Source organism: Geotrypetes seraphini, chromosome 3 (genome assembly GCF_902459505.1).
Source record: "Geotrypetes seraphini chromosome 3, aGeoSer1.1, whole genome shotgun sequence".
In the NCBI taxonomy this organism is placed as follows: Eukaryota; Metazoa; Chordata; class Amphibia; order Gymnophiona; family Dermophiidae; genus Geotrypetes; species Geotrypetes seraphini.
In genome coordinates this window covers 267,815,902-267,842,413 of record NC_047086.1, presented here as the reverse complement: position 1 = coordinate 267,842,413, position 26,512 = coordinate 267,815,902, and the positions used below count along the sequence as shown (strand labels likewise).

Genomic DNA, 26,512 nt, shown 5'->3' with positions numbered 1-26,512 from the left:
AGGCTGTGGCGCATTGCGCCGATGCCTTCAGTGTTGCGTCTCATAGGCTCCCTGCGCTAAAAACCACTATTGCGGTTTAGTAAAAGGTGACCATATTGTAAAATATAGACAGCAGATATAAATTCAGAACTGTGCATAGTAAGTGAAGGGAAGTTTTCATCTCTGGGAATTTACCCAGTTAACTATTAAGTTATTTGGGCAAATTCCTTTGAAAACTGTGGTAATACTGCCTCCACTTTGCTAAATTTAAAATAAAATCATTTTTCCTACCTTGTCTTGTGATTTCTGGTTGCACTTTCTTCTTCTGACTGTGCATCCAATCTTTCTTCCCTTCTATCAGCCTGTATGCTTTCTCTCCTCCACACCTCATTCCCTCCCCCAACTTTTTCTTCCTCTCTCCCTGACCTTTCTTACTTTTTTTCTGTTTCTCTTCTTTCCTTCTGTTTCCCTGCCTGCCCCCTTTCTTTCTTTCTCCCTGCCGTTCCCCAAGCTACTGCCACTGCCGCTGCCATCGGGGAACAGGACCCACCAATGGATAACAGGCCCCAAAGCCGACGCCGACGCATGCTCTCCCTGACGTCAATTCTGCAATCGGAGAGGAAGTTCCGCCCAGCCAGGCAGCGATTGGCTGGCCCGAACTTCCTCTCCGACTGCAGAATTGACGTCGGGGAGAAGAAGACTTATCGGCTCTATAGATTAGATCGCCAAGACAAAGTGAGTCCTGGGTGATCGACTCACTTTGCCTTGGCGAGCTACTGGCGCCCCTGCCTTAGAACACTGCCTAGGACCCTGGGGGAGTCCGGGCCCCCTGTCAGCTCCAGGCCCCTGAATGCAGGACTGGTAATACTGCCCTGATGGTGGCCCTGCGGCACACCAGGCAACATCTCGCGGCACACTAGTGTGCCGCGGAACAGCGGTTGAAAAACACTGATCTAAAGGACTTTGAAAGGTTGAAAAGAGGGGAGATAGGAATAGATGCAGAAGGGAGAACCGTTGAAACAATAGAATTCTGGGGAAATTTAAATGAAATTTAAATGATAAAATAAAACAAAACAAGTGGCAAAACAATGAATGAGATTAAAAAATATATCATAAACTAAAAAAAAAGGGAAAATAAAATCAAAACAGTCAAGACTGAAGTCCAGCTTGAAATGACTTCACTGCTTTGGCTGCCAAACTTCTCCAGGTGTCATCCGATCCTAGTCAGCATACCGGAAACCCCAGATCCAGTGTCTCCGGTCCTCAACTCGTCTGAGACATTCACACCCTCCTCCTGCATGCCAAATTCGATGAATCTGTCTCCTTTCTGGACAGGCACCGCGCCTCTCTGACCGTGTGCGGCGCCTCAACGACCGTGCCGTCCAGGCCAACCATGGCCTCCCCCTCGCGGTGGCAGTGGTGGTCGTGGGGGTCGCTCCTCTTCATGGCCGAAGCTGGCGGTTTCTCCCCGGCGACGGGAGTGACGACGATGATGGGGTGGAGGGCGGGGGCATCTCCTTGCCCGCATCCTTCAGCTCCAACTCAGCCATCCTCACCGACGTGACCTGCCCCAACAATGCCCGACAAAAACACCACAAATGCCATGCCGATTGGACAGTCCCTTCATGAATTTTGCGATTACTGAGTGCCCCCAAAACCAGTGTGTTGTCTAAGACAGTGTGGTACGCCGCGATCACACTTAGGTGGACCTTGATGGAAGTGGGTTTTAAGCCCCCCTGAGATAAGCTCAGTAGGTACTGCGGGATGTCCGGTATGGGGCAGTTGTAGGGGTCTTGCTGCGTGCCTGTGCACCAGTAGCGGAACCTTCTCCATTTCAAACCATAGCATTTTCTTGTTAAGGATTTTCTGGCTGTCATAAGAATGTGTTCCACGTCTTGTGGTAGGTTCATCCTCTCAACCTCCATGCAGTCAGGGCTAAGGAACACACGTCGTGGTGGAGGGTAGAGCTCCCGTGTTGTGTTATGAGATCTGCACTGATCGAGAGGTGGAGAGGTGGGTGAACCGATATCCGTTGCCGGAACGAGAACCGTGGTTGCTGGGGCCAGAACGGGGCAATCATGATCACAGTTGTTCTGTCCTGAAGGATCTTCTGCAGGACTTTGGGTAAGAGAGGTGTTGGTGGGTAGGCATATAAGAGTCCGTGGTTCCAACTCACAGACAGACCGTCGGGGCTGAGACGGCGATGGGTCAGTCTCATTGAGCAGAAGGTCGTGCATTTTGAGTTCAGTTCTGTTGCAAACAGGTCGATGCTCGGTGTGCCCCAGGTGCTGAAGATCATCTTCGTCACTGCTGGGTTGAGAGGCCACTCGTAGGGATCTAGCTGGCGGCTGAGGCTGTCTGCCAGGTTGTTCTGCTCCACCGGGAGGTACATTGCCTGGATGGGGTATTGAATGGAGTTGGCGAACTTCCATATGCGGCAAGCTTCCTTGCAGAGCGAAGCTGACCCTGTCCCTCCCTGCTTGTTGATGTAGTACAGGGCCACCTGGTTGTCTGTTTGGATGAGGACTGCCCTGCCTGTCGCCCATTGTTTGAAGGTTTCAAGGGCATTCCCTATGGCCCTGAGCTCCGGTTGGCGAATGGGTATCTGGGTGGTCAATGGTTGGTTATGCTGGTTCCAGTGACGTCTGAGGTCAGGGGTCTCGTGTGTAGTCTGGTGTGCTGGACCACAAAAACTGCAGCCGCCATGTGGCTCATGAGACGCAGGAGGGAGCGTGCTGACGATGAGCTGCTGGCCGAGATGCAATGGGCCAGGGATGTCATGGCGTCGATCCGGCAGTTTGGTAGAAAGGCCTTGGTTCGTATGGTGTCCTCTGGGTGGGTATCAGGTGGGATTTTTTTGTTGTTGTTGGTGAGGCACCCCAGTTCTTGGAGGGTTATGGTGGTTGTCAGGGCCGGCTGTGCCTCCCTTGGAGATTGGGCCACTATCAGCCCGTCGTCGAGATAAGGGAGAACGCACACCTCCTGAAGGCGAAGATGTGCTGCTGCCATGGCCACACACTTTGTGAACACTCTTGGAGCCGTTGAGAGTCCAAAGGGAAGTGTCTGTCTTGGCTTTTGAAACGACGATGCCTCCTGTGGGCTGGGTGCATGGGCACGTGAGTGTATGCATCCTGTAAGTCCAGGGATACTAGCCAATACTCGGGCTGTACCAAGGCAAGACTGTACCCAGAAAGTGCATCCAGAATCGTTCCTTGTGTATGCACCTGTTGAGCTTGCAAAGATCCAGGATCGAGCATTTGTCCTTGTCCATGGGGACGAGGAAGTTCCTGGAGTATAAACCCCTTAGTGATCTCCTCTGGTTGGCACCGCCTCTATTGATTCTGCCCAAAGCAGGTCCTCTCCTTGCTGCAGAAAAAAAGGGGTCGTCAGATGAAGGGAGCCCTGCCCACTCGGGGGGGGGGGGGGGGGAAAGGAAGTGGAGACGAATTCGGTATCCCTGCTTGATGATGCTGAGGGCCCACTGGTTGGTAGTGATCCTGGGCCACGTATTCGCAGACAATCTGATCCTGCCACCCCCGGCTCCTGCTGGGCCCGAGGGTGGTCAAAGGTTCTGTTTTTGTTTTGGGGAGAGGGCTGCCCTTGGTTGCTCCTGTCCCTCGGGTGGCGCTTGTTTGCGTAGCAGTTATTTTACTGTTGCGAGCGCTGGGGCACAGACTGTTGTCAGTATGGTGTTCTGGGGTATCACTTGGGGGCATTGAAAGACATGCGAGATTGGTTCCTCTGGTGTCTTCATGGGTGTGCCCAGTGTTCTAAGCCGTTGGAAGAGAGGGTTTTGAGGGTGGTGAAGTCATCTTTGGTGTCATTGACTGTCTCCATAACCTTGTCACCGAACACGTTAACCTCTGTGCATGGTGTATTTGCTAGAGACTCATCCTGGATCGCCCGGGCACAAAGCTAGGCTAAGCGCTGGGCAGGGACGGCTGTTCCCCCCAGTGCGGCTGAATGTTTCAAAGAATTCAAAGGCTGTCTTGGAGAGGTGCTTTCTGCATTCCTCTAAATCATGGAGGAGGAATGAGAGAGACTCCTGGACCGGCTTGGTGGTGAGCTGGAGTCCCAGTTTTATTTTATTTATTTATTTATTTTCTCTCTATGGCCTCCTGATAAAGCAGCATTTGGAACTGGAATGCAGCAATTCATGTGCTCAGCATTGCACCCTCGAAGGTCTTTTCCCCCATGGAATCCAGGTTTTTCAGGTCCTTCGCTGGCGGGGCGTTGGAGGGGGGGTTGTGCTGTCCTGTTTCTCTTGAGCTCTGAGGCTACCTCAATGTCCTTGTGTGGCAGTTGCGGGTTGTCGAACCCCCGGGCCGGAAGGATCTGATACTTCACTTCCAGTCTCCTTGATGTTGGTTGCCCTGAGGAAGGAGTCTGCCAAATCTTGTCTCTGCAGTCCAGGAGGTTCTTGTGGATTGGAATCAGCACCGCCTGCCTGAAGTGGTCCTGGCATTGTAGTAATCTGTCTTGGGTACTGGTGGTCTACCCACATGGATCTTGAAAAGGGCTGTGAGTTTCTGGGGGTAAGTCCTTGTTTGTTTTTTGGGGGTGACTTGGGGCGTGGCTGAAGGCTGGTTTGCTGCTTGTTCCTCCTTTGCTTGGGTGCATGGCATGCCGCTGGAACGCGCCATGTTGTGCGTGGCTTTCTCTAAAGGGGGGCATTGGGGGGGTGTTGCCCGCTGAGAGATTTGCTGGATCAGCAGGAAGGATTAACTGCTGCTGCTGGTCCAACCCTGGTGGTACACAGGTTCATGTGCTGCTCCACTTGACTGGTTGGGTGGCTCCATGTCCCCCGCCGACATTCTCTGTCCTGCTTGAGAGGGGGAGGTGAGCCTGCAGAGAGGGGGCAGGATGCACCCCTTCATCTGTGCCAGTGCTCCTGGCTGCGTTTCCCGTTGTTCCTGGAGGCAGAGAAAGAGGAGTGGTGATGATGCCTCCTGTGTGGGCTTCTCCTGCTGTACTATCTATTGTATATTAAAACTGTACAGCGCTGCATATGCCTTTCAGCGCTATAGAAATAATAGATAGTAGCAGTGTCCCTCCTGCTGGCTGTGAACTGTGGAAAGCACTCTGCCTAGGTTCCTGAAGAAACAGCTCCTGAGGCTGAGCAGTTCAAACTCCCACCTTTGGGGAGGCATGGTCTGACATGCCGCATCACTGATAATATCAACACCCCCACTCTCCAAGACTGCCCCTGTTGCCGAGGAGGAAGGGAAAGTCTGTGCTGCAATTGGTTGCCAGCGATTTCCATCATGGCTGGTTGTTGAGGCAGGGAGGAGGGACACTTCTGGGATTGGTTGCCCATTGCCCTGCACATGGCTGAGCTCCGGAGCTTAATGGAGTTCTCAAAAGCAGACTCCTGGTGCTGCCAAGGTTCTTCCCGACATGAGGGTCCTCCCGGGGGGGAGGTGGGGGTCAGGGAGATGGGAGAGGTCTGCAGGTCCCCCAGAGGGAAAGAAGCATGGAAATTTCTTTCTCCTTTTGTTCAGATTGGGAGGAGGAAGGAGCCTCGCCTCGCAGGAGATTATCAGAAGTTTCTCAAAAGCAAACAGATAGGACTTACCTTTGGAGCTGGAGGGTGACCCCCAATTGGCTGCCTGCAGGGGCTGGCTGTATGCGGCAGCATGCAGGGACTCCGGGAGAGATCTCTCGGGTTGGAGGGCGAAACCCCGATCGGCTGCCTGCAGGGGCTGGCTGTGTGCGGGAGCATGCAGGGACTCCGGGAGAGGTTTCTCTGCCGGGCCGGTGCAGGCAGGGGGAGTAGCTGAGCAAGGGCATCCCGGAAGCTCCTTACCAGTGTAGGTTGTGAATCCCCCGCTGCTGCTGAAGATTCTCGGGCCTCACTTCTCTTCATGAAGTCTTCTCAATGCCCTCTTCCTTAGCTTGCGTGCGCGCGGAGACAGGCGGGCACAATGCAAGCAACACTGGTCCTCGTACACTGGACCCAAGCAGCGGACGCACAGTTCATGCGGATCCAGTGTACTCATCCTTTTCCTGCATCCCGGGCATTTCTTTTATGTTTCTGGCATCTTCAAGATGGTAAGTAGAAAAGTTATAATGGTAGAAAAAGTTGTAATGGAGAGCTGTAGAAAATCCGACCGATGGGAACGGGCGGAGACTAAAGACTGGGGATTAGGGGGAAGCAGGGGGAAATGGGTAGTACTCGGGCATGCCCAGTGGGGCTCGGGCACTGCAAGTGCTCAGAGGAAAAAAAAAAAAATCTTTATGAGCTATTGGAGAGCTTATCCGCAAATTGGGAGCTGTTGGGACAACACCCATATGTGGCTGACTCATTCTGCTTGTCCTAGGAGAACTCATTCTTTGATGTAGCTGACAGGGAGGTGCACAAGATAATATTCCTGGATTGTAGTTTTTAGTTACCTTAGGCTGGTTGTTTTGGATTATAAACATAAGCATTCATCTCGAGGAGGCAGTGCCCTAATGTCATAAAAATGGCATCATTTATTTTTTTTATTTTTATTTATTCAGTTTTCTATACCGTTCTCCTAGGAGAGCTCAGAACGGTTTACATGAGTTTATTCAGGTACTCAAGCATTTTTCCCTGTCTGTCCTGGTGTGCTCACAATCTATCTAATGTACCTGGGGTAATGGGGAGATTAAGTGACTTATCCAGGGTCGCAAGGAGCAGCATGGGTTTGAACCCGTAACCCCAGGGTGCTGAGGCTGTAGCTTTAACCACTGTGCTGCACTCTCCCCACTGGATTAACATTCTATTGGCTCCTAGGCAAACTGGAGGTCCCCTATCAAGATTTAATCTTCTCCATCTCCCTGATTTAGGGCCCCTTTTACAAAGCTTCAGTAGCGATTCTCCTGCAGTAAAGCGGTCTTTTACTAACATAAGAATAGCCTACTGGGTCAGATCAAGCCCAGTAACCTGTTCTCACAGTGGCCAATCCAGGTCACTAGTACCTGACCAAAACCCAAGGTATAGCAATATTCCATGCTACCAATACAGGGCAAGCAGTGGCTTGTCTGTTGATAACTGTCCTTCTTATTTGGGCCTCTGTGCTGTGCTGCATGTGTCTAGTAGTGGAATAGGATATATATGCCTAAAGGTAGTACTAACAGTTTCCAAGTTCAGGCTGTCTCTATGGGCATAATGACACTTCCTGCGGCCAGGACTCTTTCTCTATTTCTGAGGGGGCCTGGACTTCAGACTTCCATGCTTATCATGCTGGTTTCTCCTGTCGCCATTTTCTCATGGCACATGCTAGAAGGACCCCCCGACCAGACAGGAAGGGCTGTACAGCTCCTTCTAACCAGGAGCCAGTTATCTATTCTGTCAAACCCACGGAGGAGCACGCGCTGTGTGGCTGTTAGCCTCATCCCTGAAGCTCTCATTAGCAATGTGAGCTTTGTCTGATACCTGTTAGGGATGCTGTTTTCCACGGGGCGGTAGATGCAGCATCTTGATTGCGTCTAGTACGTATTCACTTTAAAGGACATATGTATTTCGCTCACGTTGCATGGAGTTAATACTGTTTTCATGGTATACTCCTCTTTACATTGCGAAACTTGATTTTTCCTAGGAGAATTTCTTTCTTCTTACAGATCCTACAGTTCTCATCCTGCCGTTCCCTGACCTTCTGCACTTCATTCTGAGGGGATCTTGACTTCTTCCAATGACTCTTCAGACTTTCTCATGAGGGAGAAGATGCTATAATGTCAGGTCAAGGGGCTGTGAACATTTTTCAGGATGCTTGCAACTTTGCATCCTCCTCAAGGTATAAAATTCAAATGTATCCAAACCTATCACGAAACACACAAAAACGTCAACGTGAATTTCTCTTGTTAAAGCCATGTGTTAAAACTCTTGGGGCGACTTATTTTCTTCATCACCCATGTAAATGTGTGATAGTGTATCGGAAGCAAAAATATGTTTTCTTAGATCCTAGCTAGCTGACAACCTTCTTGTCAGCGGCTAGACTGAAATAGGGGGAGGAATATGAAGCACTCTTAAATTGATCGTTTGACTTCCTTTCTCAGCCAATATAATTCTTAATTTTTTATTTTTACTTCTTTGTTATTTTCACTGATTCTACATTTTGGACCCATTTTGAGGACTTGAGTTAAAGTTACGATAATTTGGGTTATTAGATTATAATCTGATTTGTAAATTTATTTCCTGTCTAACTTTATCTTTCTGTACAAGTGGATACTTGATATATTATGGAAAAATGATAAATAAATAACAACAACAAAAAAAATCCGGTCCTGGCAATTTATCACTTTTTAACTTGTTGATTTGGCTCAATATAGCTTCCAGATTCACCGAGATTTTTCAGTTCCTCCGCATCGTCACCCTTGAAAACCATTTCTGTTATCCCAGGACAAGCAGGTAGCATATTCTCTACACGTGGGTGACGTCATCTACGGAGCCCCGATCGGATACTCTTGCAAGCAAACTTGCTTGAAGATTCTTTAGTTTGCGGAGTGTACCGCGCAAGCGCGTGTGCCTTCCCGCCCTAGCCAGGACGCGCGTCTCCTCAGCGTGGCCTCAGTTCTTCATTTTCCGTGAAGCTAGAACCCCTGTTCCTCTGCTCTGCAAGATCGGAGTGCCTCTAGCACCACAGCTTACTTCGTTTTTTTTGCTTTTGGGTGAGTCGCTGTGCGGCGCGTTTGAAATTCAATTTAAAAAAAAAAATTTTGTTCTTTGTCGTTGACCCGGGGCTCTGGGTACGACTAAGCCGACGAACCTCGCACGGCTGTAGCGAGGCTCCAACCTTATGTCCCGGCCTATCTCCGAATTCAAAAAGTACACCCAGTGCGGTCGGGTGATTTCTATTACCGACCCTCACCGTTGGTGCATCGAGTGCCTCGGAGCCAATCATCGCACTGACTCCTGCCCGCGTTGTGCTACTCTCCAACCGCGGGCGCTTCGTTGGAGACAGGCTAAGATCCTTGAGTTGTTTGGAGCCATGGATCCTGCAGCCGGGGTGAGTTCGACCTCGACTCCGGCCTCGACCTTGGCCTCGAAGGCCTCGTCTTCATCTACACCCTCTACTACCAAAACATCGGAGGATTGTCCCGATGAAGCCTGCTGCGGGTAAGTCTCCTCTTCCTCCCTCAGGTTCGCTGGTGAAGCCTTCCCTGGGGAGTGCTGTGGGCCGTACCCAATCTAAACCTCCTCCTAAGCGTGCCTCCACACAACAGGAATACTCTTCCTCGAGGTTGCCCTCGTTGGAGCGCACTGTTGCACCTGTACGGCCTGATCCAATGGTCTCGGTGCTGATGTTCGAGGACATGCTGACTGCTGTCCTGAAAATGCAGATCTCCTCGGTTCTGAGCCAGCTTGCTCATGCCTCAACCTCGCTCTCGGCAGGCCAGCTTGAGCACCCATTCGACGCCCCCTGGGGACGGTCTCGAAGGTTTCGTAGGCACTCTTCTAGTGGATCCTCCCCTTCTGCTTCAAGGCTTGGGTCACCGGCCCATGCACCTCGGTCGAAGCACCTCTCCGAAGCCGCTTGTTCTTCCACCTCGAAACGGCCGAGGGACTCTCCTCGCCGGGTAGATCTCCTGCCCCACGGACCTCGAGGCATTTCGAGGCTTCGGTGCGCTCAAGACGCACTTCTCGTTTTCGTTGCCGACCCTCCCCGTCGGACTCTCTGGGGTGGGTGGTTCGAGGTCGAAGACTCCTCCCTCGAAGCTGTCGGGGTAGTTGACCTCTTCTCCCGTTCCTCGCACTCCATGCTCTTCCCCTGGTAGATTGCTGCATGGGAGCTCTTCTGCCTCACCGGGGTTTTGGAGCAGGACATCCTCTCTGTTCCTTTCTCGAGACTCGGACATGCCTGCTCTTTATTCTCGGGAAGCGTCACCATCCTTTTCGGCGGCTCAAAGCTCCGGGTCATCCTCACCTCACGAGGTCCTTTCTTCCTCTCGGACCTCCTCCTTTGCGAGGTTTGTCTCGGACATGGGTATGGCTCTTCAACTGGACCTCCAGTTTGATTCCCGGTACACCCAGGAATATCTGGATGAGTTGGAACTCCCTCATCCTCCTAAGGAGTCCTTGCGGCTGCCTCTCAATCTGGTTCTGAAAAAGACCTTCTTCCAGAACCTGGAAACTCCTTACGCCATTCCGGCCATCCTTTCCAAGATGGAATCTAGATACCGCACGGTTCCATGTAAAGGGTTTGAAAAGTCGCAGCTTTCTCATCAGTCCCTGGTCGTGGAATCTTCACTGAAAAAGTCTAACCCCCCCAGGGTCTACACTGCCGTCCCTCCGGGCAGGAAGGGTCGGACGATGGACAAGTTCAGTTGTCGGCTCTACCAGAACTCTATGATGGCGAACCGTGTCCTGAATTATAATTTTACTTTCTCCTCTTATCTCAAGTACTGCCTGAAAGTGTTGTAGTCTTTCCTTTCTGATGTGCCCTCTCGCCGTCAGCCGGCGTTCTGGCACCTTCTGGAGACACTGTCCCAACTCCGTCTCTATATGCTCCAAGCCGCGTACGACGCTTTTGAGCTATCGTCCAGGGTCACGGCCTTTGCGGTAGGCATGCGGTGTTTGGCATGGCTGCGAATCGTGGACATGTACCCCAATTTGCAGGATTGCCTGGCGAATCTTCCCTGTGTGGGGTCCGAGCTCTTTGACGACTCGATCGAGGCGGCTACGCAACGCCTTTCAGAGCACGAGAGATCCTTTGCCTCCCTGGTTCATCCGAGGGCGAAGGCCCCACCTTCAAACAGTATAAGCTCCCTCCATGGTGCTATCCGCAGAAGTCCACTCCCCCTCTTTCTCGTCCGTCTCCTCGGCGACCTCAGCAGCAGCGTTCTTCCAAGCCTCAAGACGCTTGTGGCGGCAAAACCAGCACCGTCTTTTTGACAATTCCGGTCCGAGCACGCCAGTGTCCTTCGTCCATCAGCCTTATCTTCTGCCCATCTGGAGTCGGCTCCATTCTTTTTACCATTGGTGGGAGTTGACAACCGACTCCTGGGTTCTCACTATCATTCGAGAGGGGTACTCCCTTCGCTTTCAGCATGTGCCTCCGGTTCAGCCTGTACAGGAGTTTCCTTCCAACAGTCCAAAGCTTCCCCTCCTGCTGCAGGAGGCCCAGGCTCTCCTCCGCCTCCGGGCAGTCGAGGAGGTTCCGGAGTGCCAGCGGAACTCGGGATTTTACTCCCGTTTTTTCCTGGTCCCCAAGAAAACCAGGGACTTGCGTCCCATTCTCGATCTGAGGGCTCTCAACAAATGCCTGGTCAAGGAAAAGTTTCACGTGCTCTCTTCCAACATTGTACCCCCTAATGGATGAGGGGGACTGGTTATGCTCTCTGGATCTGAAAGAGGCCTATATGCACATCCCGATTCATCCGGCCTCTCGCCAGTTCTTGAGATTCTGGGTGGGGACATCTGCAGTACCTTCGGCCTCGCGTCTTCCCTGAGGGTGTTCACGAAGTGTCTGGTGGTGGTTGCTGCGGCCCTGCGGACGCAGGGTCTTCAGGTTTTTCCGTACCTCGACGACTGGCTCATCAAAGCGTCGTCTCGATTGAAGGTTATCTCAGCGACCCAACAGACCATTTTGTTCCTTCAACGACTGGGTTTTGAGATCAACTTCCCAAAGTCCCAGTTATGTCCGTCCCAATCTCTCCAGTTCATTGGGGCAGTGTTAGACTCGTTTCGTCTCTGCTAGTTCCTGCCTCGACCTCGTCAGGAGACTCTGACCCGCAGGTGTCCCTTTTTTCGACCATCTCGGCCAAGCGCATGATGATTCTGCTGGGGCACATGGCCTCCACCGTTCATGTGACACTTTTTGTCAGACTTCACCTTCGCATTCTGCAGTGGACCTTGCTCTCGCAGTGGCGTCGGGATCGCAATCCGGTCTCTTGCCGGATTGCGGTGACTCCTTCCTTGAAACGATCTCTCCACTGGTGGATGCACTGTTCAATCTTTCCAGAGGTTTTCTGTTTCACGCACCCCCGGCGTAGAAGGTCCTGAAGACGGACTCGTCCGCCTACGCTTGGGGGGCTCACCTCGACAACCTTCGAACACAAGGACCTTGGTCCGGCGAGGAGCGGCGCTGTCACATCAATCTATTGAAGCTTCGACCCATTTTCAACGCTCTCCAGGCCTTCCTTTACCTGCTTCGCGACCACGTGGTTCTCGTATGGACTGACAACCAGGTGGCCATGTATTATATCAACAAACAGGGTGGCACGGGTTCCCTGTCTCTTTGACGGGAGGCTCTGAGGATTTGGAATTGGACGATTTGCCACAACATCTTCCTCAGGGCGGTCTACATTCAGGGCCAGCAGAACTGCCTGGCTGACTATCTCAGTCGCCTTCTGCAACCTCACGAATAGGCCCTCAGTTCATTGACTTTGCATCAGATTTTTGCCTGGTGGGGGACCACGTAGGTGGATCTGTTTGCTTCCCTCCTAAACCACAAGCTGCCCCTGTTCTGTTCAAGGATTTATTCTCCGCACCGTCTCAAGGTGGATGCTTTCCTTCTGGACTGGTCGGGCCTGTTTCTCTATGCGTTCCCTCCATTTCCTCTGATTCTGAGGACTCTGGTCACGCTCAAGTCCGTTCACGCCACCATGATTCTAATTGCTCCTCGGTGGCCCAGGCAACCCTGGTTCTCCCTGATTATTCAGCTCATTGTCAGGGAGCCGCCTCTTCCGGTTTCTCCTTCTTTGCTTTCTCAGAGTCGCAGATCTCTGCTTCATCCCAACCTGCAGTCCCTGCATCTGACGGCTTGGTATCTCAGCACCTAACTGCCTCGTTCCAGTTCTCTCAATCTGTTCGGGATGTTCTTGAGGCTTCAAGAAAGCGGTCCACTCGCCAGTGTTACTCTCAGAAGTGACCAGATTTTCCTCTTGGTGTTCGGTGCTGCGCCTGGAGCTGCGTTCTGCCTCCTTGTCGTCCGTGCTGGACTATCTATTGCACTTGTCTCGGTCTGGTCTCAAATCGACTTCTATTTGAATACACCTCAGTGCCATTGCTGCTTTTCACCTGCCGCTTAAGGGGAAATCGCGCTCTGTTCATCTGGTGGTTTCCCGTTTTATGAAGGGCCTTTTCAATATCCATCCTCCCCTCAAATCTCCTCCGGTGGTTTGGGATCTGAATGTTGTCCTTGCTCAGCTGATGAAGCTTCCCTTTGAACCTATCGATCGGGCTCATCTGAAGTATCTCACTTGGAATGTGGTGTTTCTTATTGCGCTCACGTCTGCCCGCAGGGTCAGTGAGCTGCAGGCTTTGGTTGCGGATCCCCCTTTCACAGTCTTTCATCATGATAAGGTGGTTCTCCGCACCCATCCTAAATTCTTGCCTAAGGTGATTTCGGATTTTCGCCTTAACCAATCCATTGTGCTTCCTGTGTTCTTTCCTAAGCTCCATTCTCATCCTGGAGAAGTGGCGCTTCACACTCTTGACTGTAAGAGGGCGTTGGCTTTCTACTTGCAACGCTCTTAGGCTCATTGGACTGCTCCCCAACTCTTCATATCTTTGGATCCGAATCGGTTGGGGCGTCCTGTTTCTAAGCGCACCTTATCCAACTGGTTTGCTGCTTGTATTTCTTTCTGCTACGCTCAAGCTGATCTCCCTCTGCAGGGTCGGGTTACGGGGCATAGAGTCAGAGCGATGGCGGTGTCTGTTGCTTTCCTCAGGTCCACTCCCATTGAGGAGATCTGCAAGGCCGCCACATGGTCCTCTGTTCATACATTCACCTCGCACTACTATCTGGATATCTTTTCCAGGCGAGACGGCCAGTTAGGCCAGTCTGTTTTGCGTAATCTGTTCTAAATTGCCAACTCTCCCTCCATCCCTTTTTTGGTTAGCTTGGAGGTCACCCACGTGTAGAGAATATGTTGCCTGCTTGTCCTGGGATAAAGCACAGTTACTTACCGTAACAGGTGTTATCCAGGGACAGCAGGCAGATATTCTCGCAACCTCCCCACCTCCCCGGGGTTGGCTTCTTTGCTAGCTATCTGAACTGAGGCCACGCTGAGGAGACGCAAGCCCTGGCTAGGGCGGGAAGGCACACGCGCATGCGCGGTACACTTGCAAGCTTGAAGAATCTTCAAGCAAGTTTGCTTGTGAGAGTGTCCGATCGGGGCTCCATAGTTGACGTCACCCATGTGTAGAGAATATCTGCCTGCTTTCCGTGGTAAGACCTGTTAAGGTAAGTAACTGTGCTTTTTATACCTGTGGGTTCTTTGTCCTGTTGGACTTTTTGGTGTTTATCAGATAGATCTCTTAGATCTTCTTACGTAAAGACCGAAGCAAAGAATTCATTCAGTCTTTCCGCTGTGGCCTTATCCTCCCTGAACGCACCTTTTGATTCTTGGTCATCCAACGGTTCCACAGATTCCCTCACAGGTTTTCTGCTTCTGATGTACCTGAAACAATTGCTATGAGTTTTTGCCTCTTTTGCAAGTTTCTCTTCATATTCTTTCTTAGCTGTCTTTATCAGTGCTTTGCATCTAACTTGCCAGTGCTTGTATTTCTTCCTATTTTCTTCATTCGTATCCTTTTTCCATTCTTTAAAGGATTTTTTTTTTGCTCTTAATAGCCTCTTTCACTTCACCTTTTAACCACGCTGGCTCTCGTTTCCTCTTCTTTCCATCTTTGCTCATACGTAGAATACATCTGTTCTGGGTTTTCACGACGGTATTTTTAAATAACATCAATGCCTGGTTTACAGTCCTAACCTTTGAAACTGATCCTTTTAGCTTCTTTTTAACCATTTTCCTCATTTTATCATAGTCACCCTTTCAAAAATTAAACGCCCCTACTAAGGCGCACTAGCTGATTTAGCACGCGCTAAATGCTAACACGTCCATAGGATATAATGGGCGCGTTAGTATTTAGTGAACGCTAATATTTAACGTGTGCTAAGTCGGCTAGCGAGCATTAGTAAAAGACTCCCTAAATGCGCTGAAGCTCATAGGAATTGAATGGGCTTTGATGTATTTGCTGCAGGAAAATCGCTACTACAGCTTTGTTAAAGGGGCCCTTCTTTTCACTCTTGGCCCCCCTGCCACACACACACACACATTTCACTTCTCCAGATGTAGCAGGGAAAGTGCAGAGCCTATCTGTGGTAATGGGTTTGTCTCATTTTCAGCCTATGAGCTAAAACCTTGCCCGCACGATTACCTGACTCAAAAGTTTCGAAGGTGAAGACGCTCCAAATTAAACTGAATGGTCTCATCTTCCAGTTTGTCCAAGCTCATCTGAAGCTCTTGAATCCTACGCCTAGTAGCCTCATTCCCAGTGCCTATCTCAAGAGCTTTTCCTGCACAGCACGCTCCTCCACCTCTCTACTTCTCCTTTAATGGGCCGCGATAGAAATAAGTTCCCTGCGCAGCACTGTTTTCAAACTCGTTAACATTTTTATGTTCCAAGAAATCCATAATAGCCCCCTCCAACTTACGCACAACCAAAGGGTCTCTCATTCAACAGCTAGTATCGCGTGCCAGGCCAAGGGGCCCCCCAACTGAGTTCTATCCATACAGGCGCATGATCAGACAAAGTGATATTTTCTATCTCCGCCGACCGAACCTTACCCCCCCCCCCAACTTTTATCAAGGCAAATGAAATCAATCCTTGAATAAGAATTATGAACAGAGGAGGAGGAGGAATACTCCCTATTCCCCCCCCCCAGTGCTTTCCCCTCTACCCATCTTCCACATTAAGAATTTCCATAAAAATCTGCACCTTTTTCTGGTCTGATTTTAACTGTTCCCCTCCCCTGCCCATAGAATCCGCCCTGGGATCCAAACCTAGATTAAAGTCCCCTCCCACTATAAGTTGACCCGACTTAACTGCCAAGATCTTCGGAAGCAGTTCCTCAGAAAAACACCCCTTGTTGACTATTAGGACCATAGATATTCACCAAGGTGACTTGCTGGCCATTCAAAGATCCCACCCATCTAAGCCACTTCTTTATCTTTTCACTCTTTTTATTAGTATGGACCTTCAAGACAATCCCCATTCCTGGTTATTGGAGGCCCAACACTTTAACCCAAATTCTTTAGCAGAAAAAGCTTCTCTCAGGCTTCAAAAAATGCATTTCTTGAACCAAACCCACATCAACATGTAAACGTTTAAACTCTTTCAACAGTAACTGCCTCTTGCGAGGCCATGTACATTAAAACTGCAGACCCTTACTGCATTACCATCTCGACCACCCCCATGGCTCACACAGTCCACAAACCTCCTCCCAGAAAACTCCCTTCCCAGAATCCCTCCTCCTCAGAACCACCAACCAATCCCTCACCTGCACCCCCCTCCCCATCCAATTTTACGTCCCTCCATGACTTCAGGAAACGTCTCCCACCCATGTCTCATCAGACCAGACACTCAAAACCCCTCCTCTTACATCCCACCACATACACACCCCACTCCTCCTTCCCCTTTATTACACAGTTGCCCTCCCTCTCCCTACAACTACCCCATCACCATCTCCATTCAAACATACAAAGAATCACTCCAGTCGCAAGCTAGCAGATACTGCCCCTTGCCACCCATACAAACACCAATTATATCCCTGCCCCCAGGCAGCAATAGATCAAGTGTCTTCTTGGGAAGCTCCAGGTTCCCGGGCCTTTTGCTTCGCTCCCGGCTGTGCTTCCTTTGAATTTGAATGCAAATGGGAAGGTATTGGGGGTGGTGCGCATTTGTCCTGTGTGAAAATGTCGGGGCAGAATTGTTGGTGCGCCAATGTCCTGCACGCATTTGACGGGCCACGTCCTAAACATAATATCCTTCTCCAGTGATCTCTTTCTTCTGATGGTGTGACCAATAAGACAGTTGTAACTTCGTCATTTGGGTTTCGAGTGACATAGCGGTTTTATCTCTTCTAAAATCAATTTATTAGTTCTTCTGGCGGTCTATGGCACCCTAAAATCCTTCTCCAGCACTTAAGCTCAAATGAATCAATCTTCTTTCTGTCTTGTTTCTATGGTGTCCAGCTTTCACATATGTAACTGACTACTGAGAAAATGAGTGCGTGAACAAGTCTGATCTTTGTTTGGAGTGTTACCTCCTTGCCTTTGAATATTTTGTTGAGAGCCTTCATTGAAGGGTGACCAAGTGCTATTCTGCGGAGTATTTCCCCCCTGCTAGTTGCTTTTTTGTTTACAAAAGAGTCCAGGAGATTGAAATCCTTTACAACTTCTATTCTTGCTGGGAGGGTGGGAGTAGAAGAGAAAGGGAGAAACTCTGGAGAGGGCAGCCAGATAATCAGTAAAATCAGTTGGACTGGGCTGGGTATCACCCAACTAGGGAAAGCCAGATAAACACCTCAATGATGCTTATGTTGTGTGTATATTTTATAAAATGCCAGTGCCATCCAAACTTCATATGTTCTTTGCCCCCAGGAATGCCTAGACATATACTTCACAAACGTATGCGATCTTTTTATAGAAGTCTTAGCCAGGATTTCTCAACCTGCGGTGACCGCCGCTGACCTATAAGCCTTCCCCCTGACATCAATTCTGATGTTGGAGAGAAGGTCCGGGCCAGCCAAGCAGCGATTGGCTGGCCCAGACCTTTTCTCTGACGTCAGTAGGGAAGACTTATGGGCCTGCGGTGTGCAATTGCTGCACATGCCTGGCCCTTTTGGAGTTATGTTTGGCTGGCCCAGACCTTCTCTCTCCTTTTGGAGTTGCGGTAGCAGAGGGGTGTGAGTGTGTGTGTGTGTATAATTAAATGCAGCGGGTGGTGATGGGCAGGGGGAGGAAATATTGGCGGTGGGTTGGCTTGGAGGCAGGCAGGCTTTGGCGTGGCTTCGGGGGGAGAGAGGAAGGAAAAGGGCACTAACTTGGGACATGGGAGGGAGGAAGGGGGCACTAACTTGGGCCATAAGAAGGAGGGAGGGAGGGAATAGAAAGAAAGAAAGAAATATTGGATGCACAGTCAGAAGGAAGTGCAACCAGAGAGTCATGAAATCACTAGACAACAAAGGTAGGAAAAATTATTTTATTTTCAATTTAGTGATCAAAATGTGTCAGATTTGAGAATTTATATCTGTTGTCTATATTTTGCACTATATTTGTCTATTTTTCTATAGTTGTTACTGAGGTGACATTGCATATTTTAAAGTCATCTGCCTTGACATCTTTGTAAACACCCCCGAATATAAATGATAATTAACTTTTTCTCTGCATATAGTGTGCTTTGTGCTTTTTTTAATTTTGTGGTTACCATTATGTATTATTAAGATTATATTGTGTGTATATGAAAAATGGATGGAAGAAATTGTATTACAATTAGTACAGTATTATTATTATGGAGGTAGGGTCAGGGGCGAAGTTTGGGCGAGCCTGGGGCAGGGTTTGGGTGGGGTTTGAGGTGGAGTTTGGCCGGGGGTACTCAGTTGGTATTTGTTAGGCTTAGGGGGTACTTGGCTTGAAAAGGTTGAGAAACACTGGTCTAAGCTATTTACACTCGTATATACCTTAAAAATTACCTTCAAAATCTCTCTTTTATGTCTACTTCTGAAAGCTGTACAACTGTTTCCTTATATTTTAACATTGTAATGGATTACTTCATGGAATTCATCTTCTGCTCAGGTCTCTAGTATCACATGATCACTTTCCCCAGCAGACCATTTATATTTAAATGCACAACAGTGTATTGCACAAGTCTGATTTCTGTTGCCGAGGAGCAGCATTATCTCAGACCAGGGCTGGGCCTAAGAAGGAGAACGAAGGGGCTGAAGCACAGCTTCTTTCTTTCATTCCAGCAATCTGCCCACTTGCCCCCTGAAGAGGTGACAGGAAGCTGTTGCAGCTTTGGGAGTGGCTATCTGTGCTTTAAGCCCATCCTCCCAAGTTGGAGATAGGTGAGAATAGGATTGGGCTATACCAAAGGCAAAGTGTATGCCAGTTGTGAGCCTTACACTAATGTAGATATCACCAGTAAATATCTTCGATATAACATTTTACTGCTTTCTCATTACATGCTATTCTTTTTTATTAATTGGTCAAAAAACTCCTCTTATTTATACATACTGTATTATCAAAATTTCACAAATATATTAGCAGCCAAAAAGCTTCATTCTTTACTGCTGTGTCAGCATCCAGAAGAGTACAGTTAAGCATGCTGACGTTATTTTGTAAGTGTCACATGTGAGAGACATGTCATGTCCTGGCCATGCTCCACCTGTATGTGTCCCCCATACAGTTATGTGCAAATACACTTATATTCTAGTATATAGAATAGTGAGTAGTGCACTTGTACGCAGCAATAGAATTGCCTTTAATGAAATGTCAGAATTGCAGCTAAATTGAAGCCATGGAGATTTTGGGGGTAATTTTATAAAGGAAGCCCAAAGTTGGGTGCTGAGATGCTAAATATGGATTCTATAATAACAATTGTGCTATTATAGAATAGTAGTATAAATCCACAATTATCCCAGGACAAGCAGGCAGCATATTCTCAACATGTGGGTGACGTCACCGACGGAGCCCCCTAGCGGATATTTTTGCAAGCAGACTTGCTTGAAGACCTTCAAGCTTGCGATTGGCCTGCGCATGTGCCCCTCCCGCCCAACCTAGGGCATGCGTCTCCTCAGCGTGGCCTCAGTTCTATGTTTTCCGCGGAGCCAGAAGCACTGCACCCTTGCTTCGCGCGATGTCATTGTCCCTCTTGCACCACGGCTTATTTGGTTACTTTCACTTAAGTCGCTGTGCCCGTGTCTTTATTTTTCATTTTTTCCGTTCGTATATTTTTGACCGGGTTCAGCAGTCTTGTTCTGGCTGCCTGGCCTCGCGGGGCCGCGGCCGTCCTTTTTCTTATGTCTCGGCCTTGTTCCGGGTTTAAAAACTGTACTAAGTGCAACCAGGTTATCTCCATCACCGACCCTCATCGCTGGTGTGTGGAGTGCCTCGGTGCGGAGCACCGCGCTGAGCCGTGTCCATGTTGTGCGACTTTGCAACTGCGGGCTCTTGTCGGAGGGTGGCCAAGATTATCCAACTCTTTGGCCCCATGGATCCTGCGGGACAGGCCTCGAGCTTGGCCTCGGCGCCCTCGTTGGGTGCATCGGCCTCGAAGTCCTTGGCCTCAAAGTCCCCCTCAGCCTCAAAGGCTCCGGCCTCGGCTCCTCCTGCTACTCAGTCTCGGATAAGTCTCCTCTTGCCTCCTCAGGTGTGCCGGCAAAGAAGCCTGCCTCAGAGTCTCATGTAAGTGCCGCCTCGTCGGCATCTTCGAGACATCATTCTAAGCGTGCCTCCTCAGGTAGGGAATACTCTTCCTCGAGGTCGCCCCCGAAGGAGCGCACTGCTGCACTTACGATCCAACAGCCTTTGGTCTCGGTGCCTATGTTCGAGGACATGCTTAAGGCTATACTTAGCATGCAGCTTTCCTCGGTAGTGAGCCAACTGGTCCCGACCTCGACGCCTCTGACCTCGGTCTCGACCCAGTCTCGGTCTGACCAGCCTGAGCTTCCTTCTCTCGTATCTCAGGGCCATGCTCGCAAGACTCGGGTTCCCTCGAGCGATTCTTCATCCCTCGAGTCACCTGTGACTTTTCGGGGGTCCAGGACAGGGGCCCGCTTTTCGCCCACTACTGTGTCGAGGCTTACCCCTCCTAAAAAGCTCTGGTCTTCTCCGCCCCTTCGGGGCAGGTTTCCAACCGCAAAGCCTTCCAGGCACACCCTTGTCCTCGAGATGGACTCCAGTGTGTGTTCCCCATCGAGGCAGATGTCAGCCTCTAAAGGGTCTTCTTTGAAAGTGATGGAGGAATTTTCCTTTGCCCCGTCTTCTCCGAGGCTCCGCCAGCTGATTCCTCAGACTCCGGGGTCCTCCCCGGTCCATCTTGCACGGGGTCGTTCCTCAACGCCCCCCAGACATTTTAGTCGAGCCTCTTCAATCTCCCATTCATGGGATTCCGAGGCCCCAGCTCACTATTAGAGGGAAATTTCTCCCTCTTTCTCTGCTGCCCCCAGATCTCGCTCGGGGTCTCCTCAGGGGGATTTCTTCTCGAAACTCCTCCTTTACTCATTTCATCTCTGACATGGGTAGGGCCTTGAACCTGGACCTCCAGTTTGAGTTCCGTTATACCCAGGAATTCCTGGCGGAAATGGGTATTGATCATCAGCCCCATGAGGCGCTGCGCTTGCCATTTCACCAGGTTCTCCGGCAAACATTTCTCCGGAACCTGGAGATCCCCTACGCGGTCATGGTCATTCCCTCCAAGTTGGAGTCCCGTTACCGGATGATCCCGGTTAAGGGGTTTGATAGTTCTCAGCTTTCTCACCAATCCTTGGTGGTTGAGTCTTCCTTGAAGAAGTCCAACCCCTCGAAGGTTTACGCTGCCGTCCCTCCGGGCAAGGAGGGCCGTACGATGGACAAATTTGGTCACAGTCTTTATCAAAACTCGATGATGGCGAACCGTGTCCTCAACTATAATTTTATCTTCACGTCCTACCTCCGGTTCTGTGTGGACGCCCTCTTCTCGTTCCGGGAGGATATGCCAGATTCTCGGTGTCAGGAGTTTCATCTCCTCGAGGAGACCCTCTCCCAGCTCTGCCGCTATGTTTCAGGCGGCCTATGACACCTTCGAGTCATCCTCGAGGGTCATGGCGTTTGCGATCGCTATGCATCGCCTCGCTTGGCTCAGGATTGTGGACATGGATCCGAATCTCCAGGATCGTCTTGCCAATCTCCCTTGCGTGGGTATTGAGCTGTTTGATGATTCCATAGAGGCAGCCACTAAGCGCTTCTTGGAACACGAACGGTCCTTCGCTTCTCTGGTGAGACTTAAGCCGAAGATCCCTCTGGCTCAGCAATACAAAATTCTTCTTTGGAGGTATCCGCAGAAATCTACTCCTGCGTTCTCTCGTCCTCCTTCCAAGCGGCCACAACAACAGCAGCAGTGACAAGCTAAGGCCCAGCCGCTGGCTCCGGCGAAGCCTGGGCCGTCTTTTTGACAATTCCAGTCTGAGCCTTCAGGCTCCCTTCCTCCTGGAGCCTTCATCCTCCCCATCGGGGGTTGTCTCTATCATTTCTATACCCAGAGGGAAAGTCTTACCACTGACAGTTAGGTGCTTTCAATCATCTGGGAGGGGCACTCCCTTCACTTCAGTCACATGCCTCCGGACCTTCTTCCAAGAGAGTTTCCTTCTGCCCGATCTCTGCTGCCTCTCCTTCTGCAGGAAGCTCAGGCCCTTCTTCGCTTTCGGGCGGTTGAGGAAGTTCCTCCGGACCAGTGGAATACCGGATTTTATTCACGATACTTTCTGGTACGCAAGAAGACAGGGGATCTGCGTCCGATCCTGGATCTCCGTGCTCTGAACAAGTTTCTGGTCAGGAACGGTTCAGAATGCTCACCCTTCCTACCTTGTACCCCCTCTTGGACGAGGGGAATTGGCTGTGCTCACTGGACCTCAAGGAGGCGTACATGCACATTCTGATTCACCCGGCCTCTCGCCGGTATCTGAGATTCTGGGTGGGGGATCTCCACCTCCAATATAGTATTCGTCCCTTTGGCCTGGCGGCCTCTCCGAGGGTTTTCACAAAATGTCTAGTTGTGGTAGCTGCGGCCCTGCATCTCCGTGGCCTGCAGGTGTTTGCCCACTCAACGACTGGTTGATCAAAGCGTCCTCACGTCACGAAGTTCTGCGTGCAACGAATCAGACCATCCTGCTCCTTTAGAGTCTCGGCTTCGAGGTGAACTTCCCCAAGTCCCACCTCTGTCCGTCCCAGTTTCTGGAATTCATCGGAGCGGTCCTGGACACGGTTCGTCTCCGCTCCTTCTTACCTCGGCCTCGTCGAGAGACCCTTGTTTGTTTATGCCAGAGGGTGGCCCATCTGTCTTTGGCCCCGGCTAGGCTCCTGATGGTCGTCCTGGGTCACATGGCCTCTACGGTTAAGTGGTCCATCCATTCCTTGACCCTGCGTCAGGTGTTTGCTCGTTGGGGGACTCCGGACGTCGATCTGTTCGCGTCCCCCCTCAATCACAAGTTGCCCCGCTTCTGCTCCAGGGTTTACACCCCTCTCAGACTCAAGGCTGATGCTTTTCTGATGGACTGGACGAACCTGTTTCTGTATGCGTTCCCTTCATTCCCTCTGATTCTGAAGACTCTCGTCAGGCTCAAGTCCACGAGTGCCACCATGATTCTGATAGTTCCTCGGTGGCCCCGACAGCCATGGTTCTCCCTTCTGTTGCAGCTCAGCTCCAGGGAGCCTCTTCTTCTGCCTGTTTTTCCTTCTCTGCTTACGCAGAGTCAAGGTTCTCTACTTCATCCCAACCTTCAGTCTCTGCACTTAACAGCTTGGTTCCTCAAGACTTAATGCCCTCGTTCCAGTTCTCTCAACCTGTGCTGGACATCCTGGAGGTGTCTTGGAAGGAGTCCACTCGCCAATGTTACCATCAGAAATGGACCCGCTTTTCTTCCTGGTGTGCTACTCGATAGCAGGAGCCGATGTCTGCCTCCTTATCTGCTGTCCTGGATTATCTGTTACACTTGTCTGGCGCTGGACTCAAGTCCTCTTCGGTTCGAGTCCAACTTAGTGCCATTGCTGCTTTTCATCAGCCGATTGACGGGAAGCCTATCTCTGTTCATCCTGTGGTTTCCCGCTTCATGAAAGGCCTTTTCCACGTTCATCCGCCCCTTAAACCTCCTCCGGTGGTTTGGGATCTTAACGTGGTCCTTACTCGCTTGATGAAACCCCCATTCGAGCCGCTAGGGCGGGCTCACTTGAAGTTTCTTACTTGGAAGGTTGTGTTTCTCATTGCTCTCACTTCTGCCTGTCGGGTCAGTGAGCTTCAAGCCAAGGTTGCGGACCCCTATTTCACTGTCTTCCATCATGATATGGTGGTTCTCCGTACCCATCCCAAGTTCTTGCCTAAGGTTGTTTCTGAGTTTCACATCAATCAATCCATTGTTCTTCCTGTGTTTTTTCCGAAGCCCCATTCTAACTCTGGAGAAGTGGCTCTGCATTCTCTTGATTGTAAGCGTGCGCTGGCCTTCTACTTGAAGCGCACCGCTCCTCATCGTTCTGCTCCCCAGTGTGACACACTTATCCCTTGCTCTAACCAGCAGAGGGATTAGGTGTGTTGAGTTCTGGCCTGTCGGCGTGGCCTCCTCAGGTTGGAGGAAGGCTTTTCGGGTTATAACAGACCTAGGCGTCTGCCTAGTCTGCCAGGCCACACTGAGAGTAGCTTGTAAAGAGAAGACCACACAGGTAAGTCTTGTTACAAAAGAATGTTCTTGTACTTTATTGAACCCGGGGGTCTGAATACCCTCAGCCACCCGCATGTCATGGCAAAAATATAAAATACAAAATAGCTTGCAGTCGTCAGAATGGCTTGCTACAAATGCCACATCCAGTTCAATACCCTGGACTTTTCAGTCTAAATACAGTCCTCTTCACCAGGAGTAAAGGTAAATGAAAAATATCAGGAAAATAAACTTTCAAACTTTGCAAACACCTTGTGAACACAGCCAGAGTAATTACAGTTCCCAAACCTAGCAATGAATTTCTCAAACGTTTCAGCTTACCTAGCTGAGACAGGGATAGGTTTTGCAGAGCAGGCTTCACAGCTCGTTACTATCAGCTGGGCTTCATGGCCAACAGAACACAGCATGGCATTAGATAAGCTGTGAACTTTACTTAGGTTTTTTCCCATGGAGCTCTCCCCTCATCCGCATCCAAGCACTGCTGCTTCTCCTGCCGCTGCCTGAGCTCGTTAGCCCTAGCTCCGTCTCTGCTCTCCCTACTGAGATCCCATACTCTGTTTTTATGTGGGTTAAAGCCCCACCCCTCTCTCCTAGGAGCAGCTGTGTTAGGCAGGAAATCCCTAGGGAAATAATTCAGGTTTCTCCTAGGCTGGTAATGAGCATACCTTCCAGCACTGGGACTCCACTTCTCAATAAGAGTCCTATCAGGCTTTCTAGAGTATCTGTCCTGAGATGGCGCTCTCTGCTGGATGTACCTATGTTCCTGTCTCTCCTGCCCTCCCTCACTGTCTGAGGGGTAGTCAGCCAAAACCAAACCTTTACTTTTAACCTGGTCAGCCCTTCTGACCAGGGACCGTGTTCTGCTTTTATCCCTTACAGGGACAAAGTTGGCCACAGGTTTGTCACATCAGCTGTTCCTCTCTTTCGATCCTAATCGCTTGGGTTGTTCTGTTTCTAAGCGGACCATTTCTAACTGGTTGGCTGCTTGTATCTCTTTCTGTTACGCTCAGGCTGGTCTCTCCCTGCCGGGTCGAGTCACAGGCCACAAGGTCAGAGCAATGGCGGCGTCTGTTGCTTTACTCCGCTCCACTCTGCTTGAGGAAATCTGTTAAGCTGCCACTTGGTCCTCGGTTCATACGTTTACCTCGCACTACTGTCTGGATACTTTCTCCAGGCGTGATAGCCATTTTGGGCAGTCTGTTTTGCAAAATCTGTTCTTATAAATTGCCAACTCTCCCTCCATCCCATTCATGTTAGCTTGGAGGTCTCCCACAGGTTGAGAATATGCTGTCCTGGGATAAAGCACGGTTACTTACCATAACAGGTGTTATCCAGGGACAGCAGGCAGATATTCTCGCAACCCACCCACCTCCCCGTGGTTGGCTTCTTTGCTAGCTATCTGAACTGAGGCCACGCTGAGGAGACGCATGCCCTAGGTCGGGCGGGAGGGGCATGCGCGCATGTGTGGGCCAATCGCAAGCTTGAAGGTCTTCAATCAAGTCTGTGACGTCACCCACATGTTGAGAATATCTGCCTGCTGTCCCTGTATAACACCTGTTACGGTAAATAGCTATGCTTTATATGCTAACCTTAGGTTTGACTAGTATAAATGTTTACACATGTAACTGAGATATTCTATAACCTATGCATACAATTGCCAGCATACCCCTCCCAAGTGCATGTCCCCTTGCAGTTGCGCATTCTGGAATTTGGATGTACAATTTATAGAATGTGGGCTAGGGTCATGCGTATACTTGCTAATTAGTGCCAATTAACACCAGTTATAGCCAATAATTATTTATCGATGCCAATTAGCAGCTCATTAAGTTATGCATATAACTGACCCTATTCTATAAATTGTACGTGCAAGTGGATATGGGGATAATTTCATATGAAGCACCTAGAATTAGGTGGCAGTAATGCACATAAATGCCATTATTCTAGTCATATGTGTATAAATGATCAAGGTTATCCCCGTTCTATGAACTGAGACCAGAAATTGAGCTGATCTAAAGCTAAGTAAATTTATTTTAGCCACTATTTATGAACTATTTAAGTATTTAAACATTAAATTATATGAAAATTATAAAGAATACAAGCACAAAAAAAGTTTAAGAAAATATAAGGAACTGATGATGAGAGGAGGTGTAAAGCCACCTATTATGAAGATTTATTGAGTGGGGAGGTGACCTCGCTGAGGATCATGCGAGAGATTTTGCAATTAAAAAAGGTTTAAGTATATAAGGTTTGTAATCCCTTATATATTGAGGCTGTGAATTACTATTGCCTTTTTCTTTAAGAAGTTATATGAGTTGGGTGCCTTTGAGTCTAATTTATAAATGATCAATAGCATGTACTGTTCAGATTGGCACTCA

The 26,512-nt window shown here is 49.9% G+C and overlaps 1 protein-coding gene across 9 annotated transcripts in view; it reads left to right on the top strand.

The window, feature by feature from the left end:
• The window catches only part of B3GALNT2 (beta-1,3-N-acetylgalactosaminyltransferase 2), a 345,788-nt gene that overhangs the window by 5,617 nt on the left and 313,659 nt on the right, over nucleotides 1–26,512 (top strand). The window contains exon 1 of one of the 9 annotated variants that reach the window (XM_033936241.1): nucleotides 7,676–7,736. The exons of the other annotated variants lie outside the window; for them this stretch is intronic. Within the exon in view, the coding sequence (XP_033792132.1) occupies nucleotides 7,709–7,736 (28 nt within the window). The 5' untranslated portion in view covers nucleotides 7,676–7,708. Of the gene's footprint in view, nucleotides 1–7,675; nucleotides 7,737–26,512 lie in introns of those variants that run through there. 9 annotated transcript variants of the gene reach the window in all.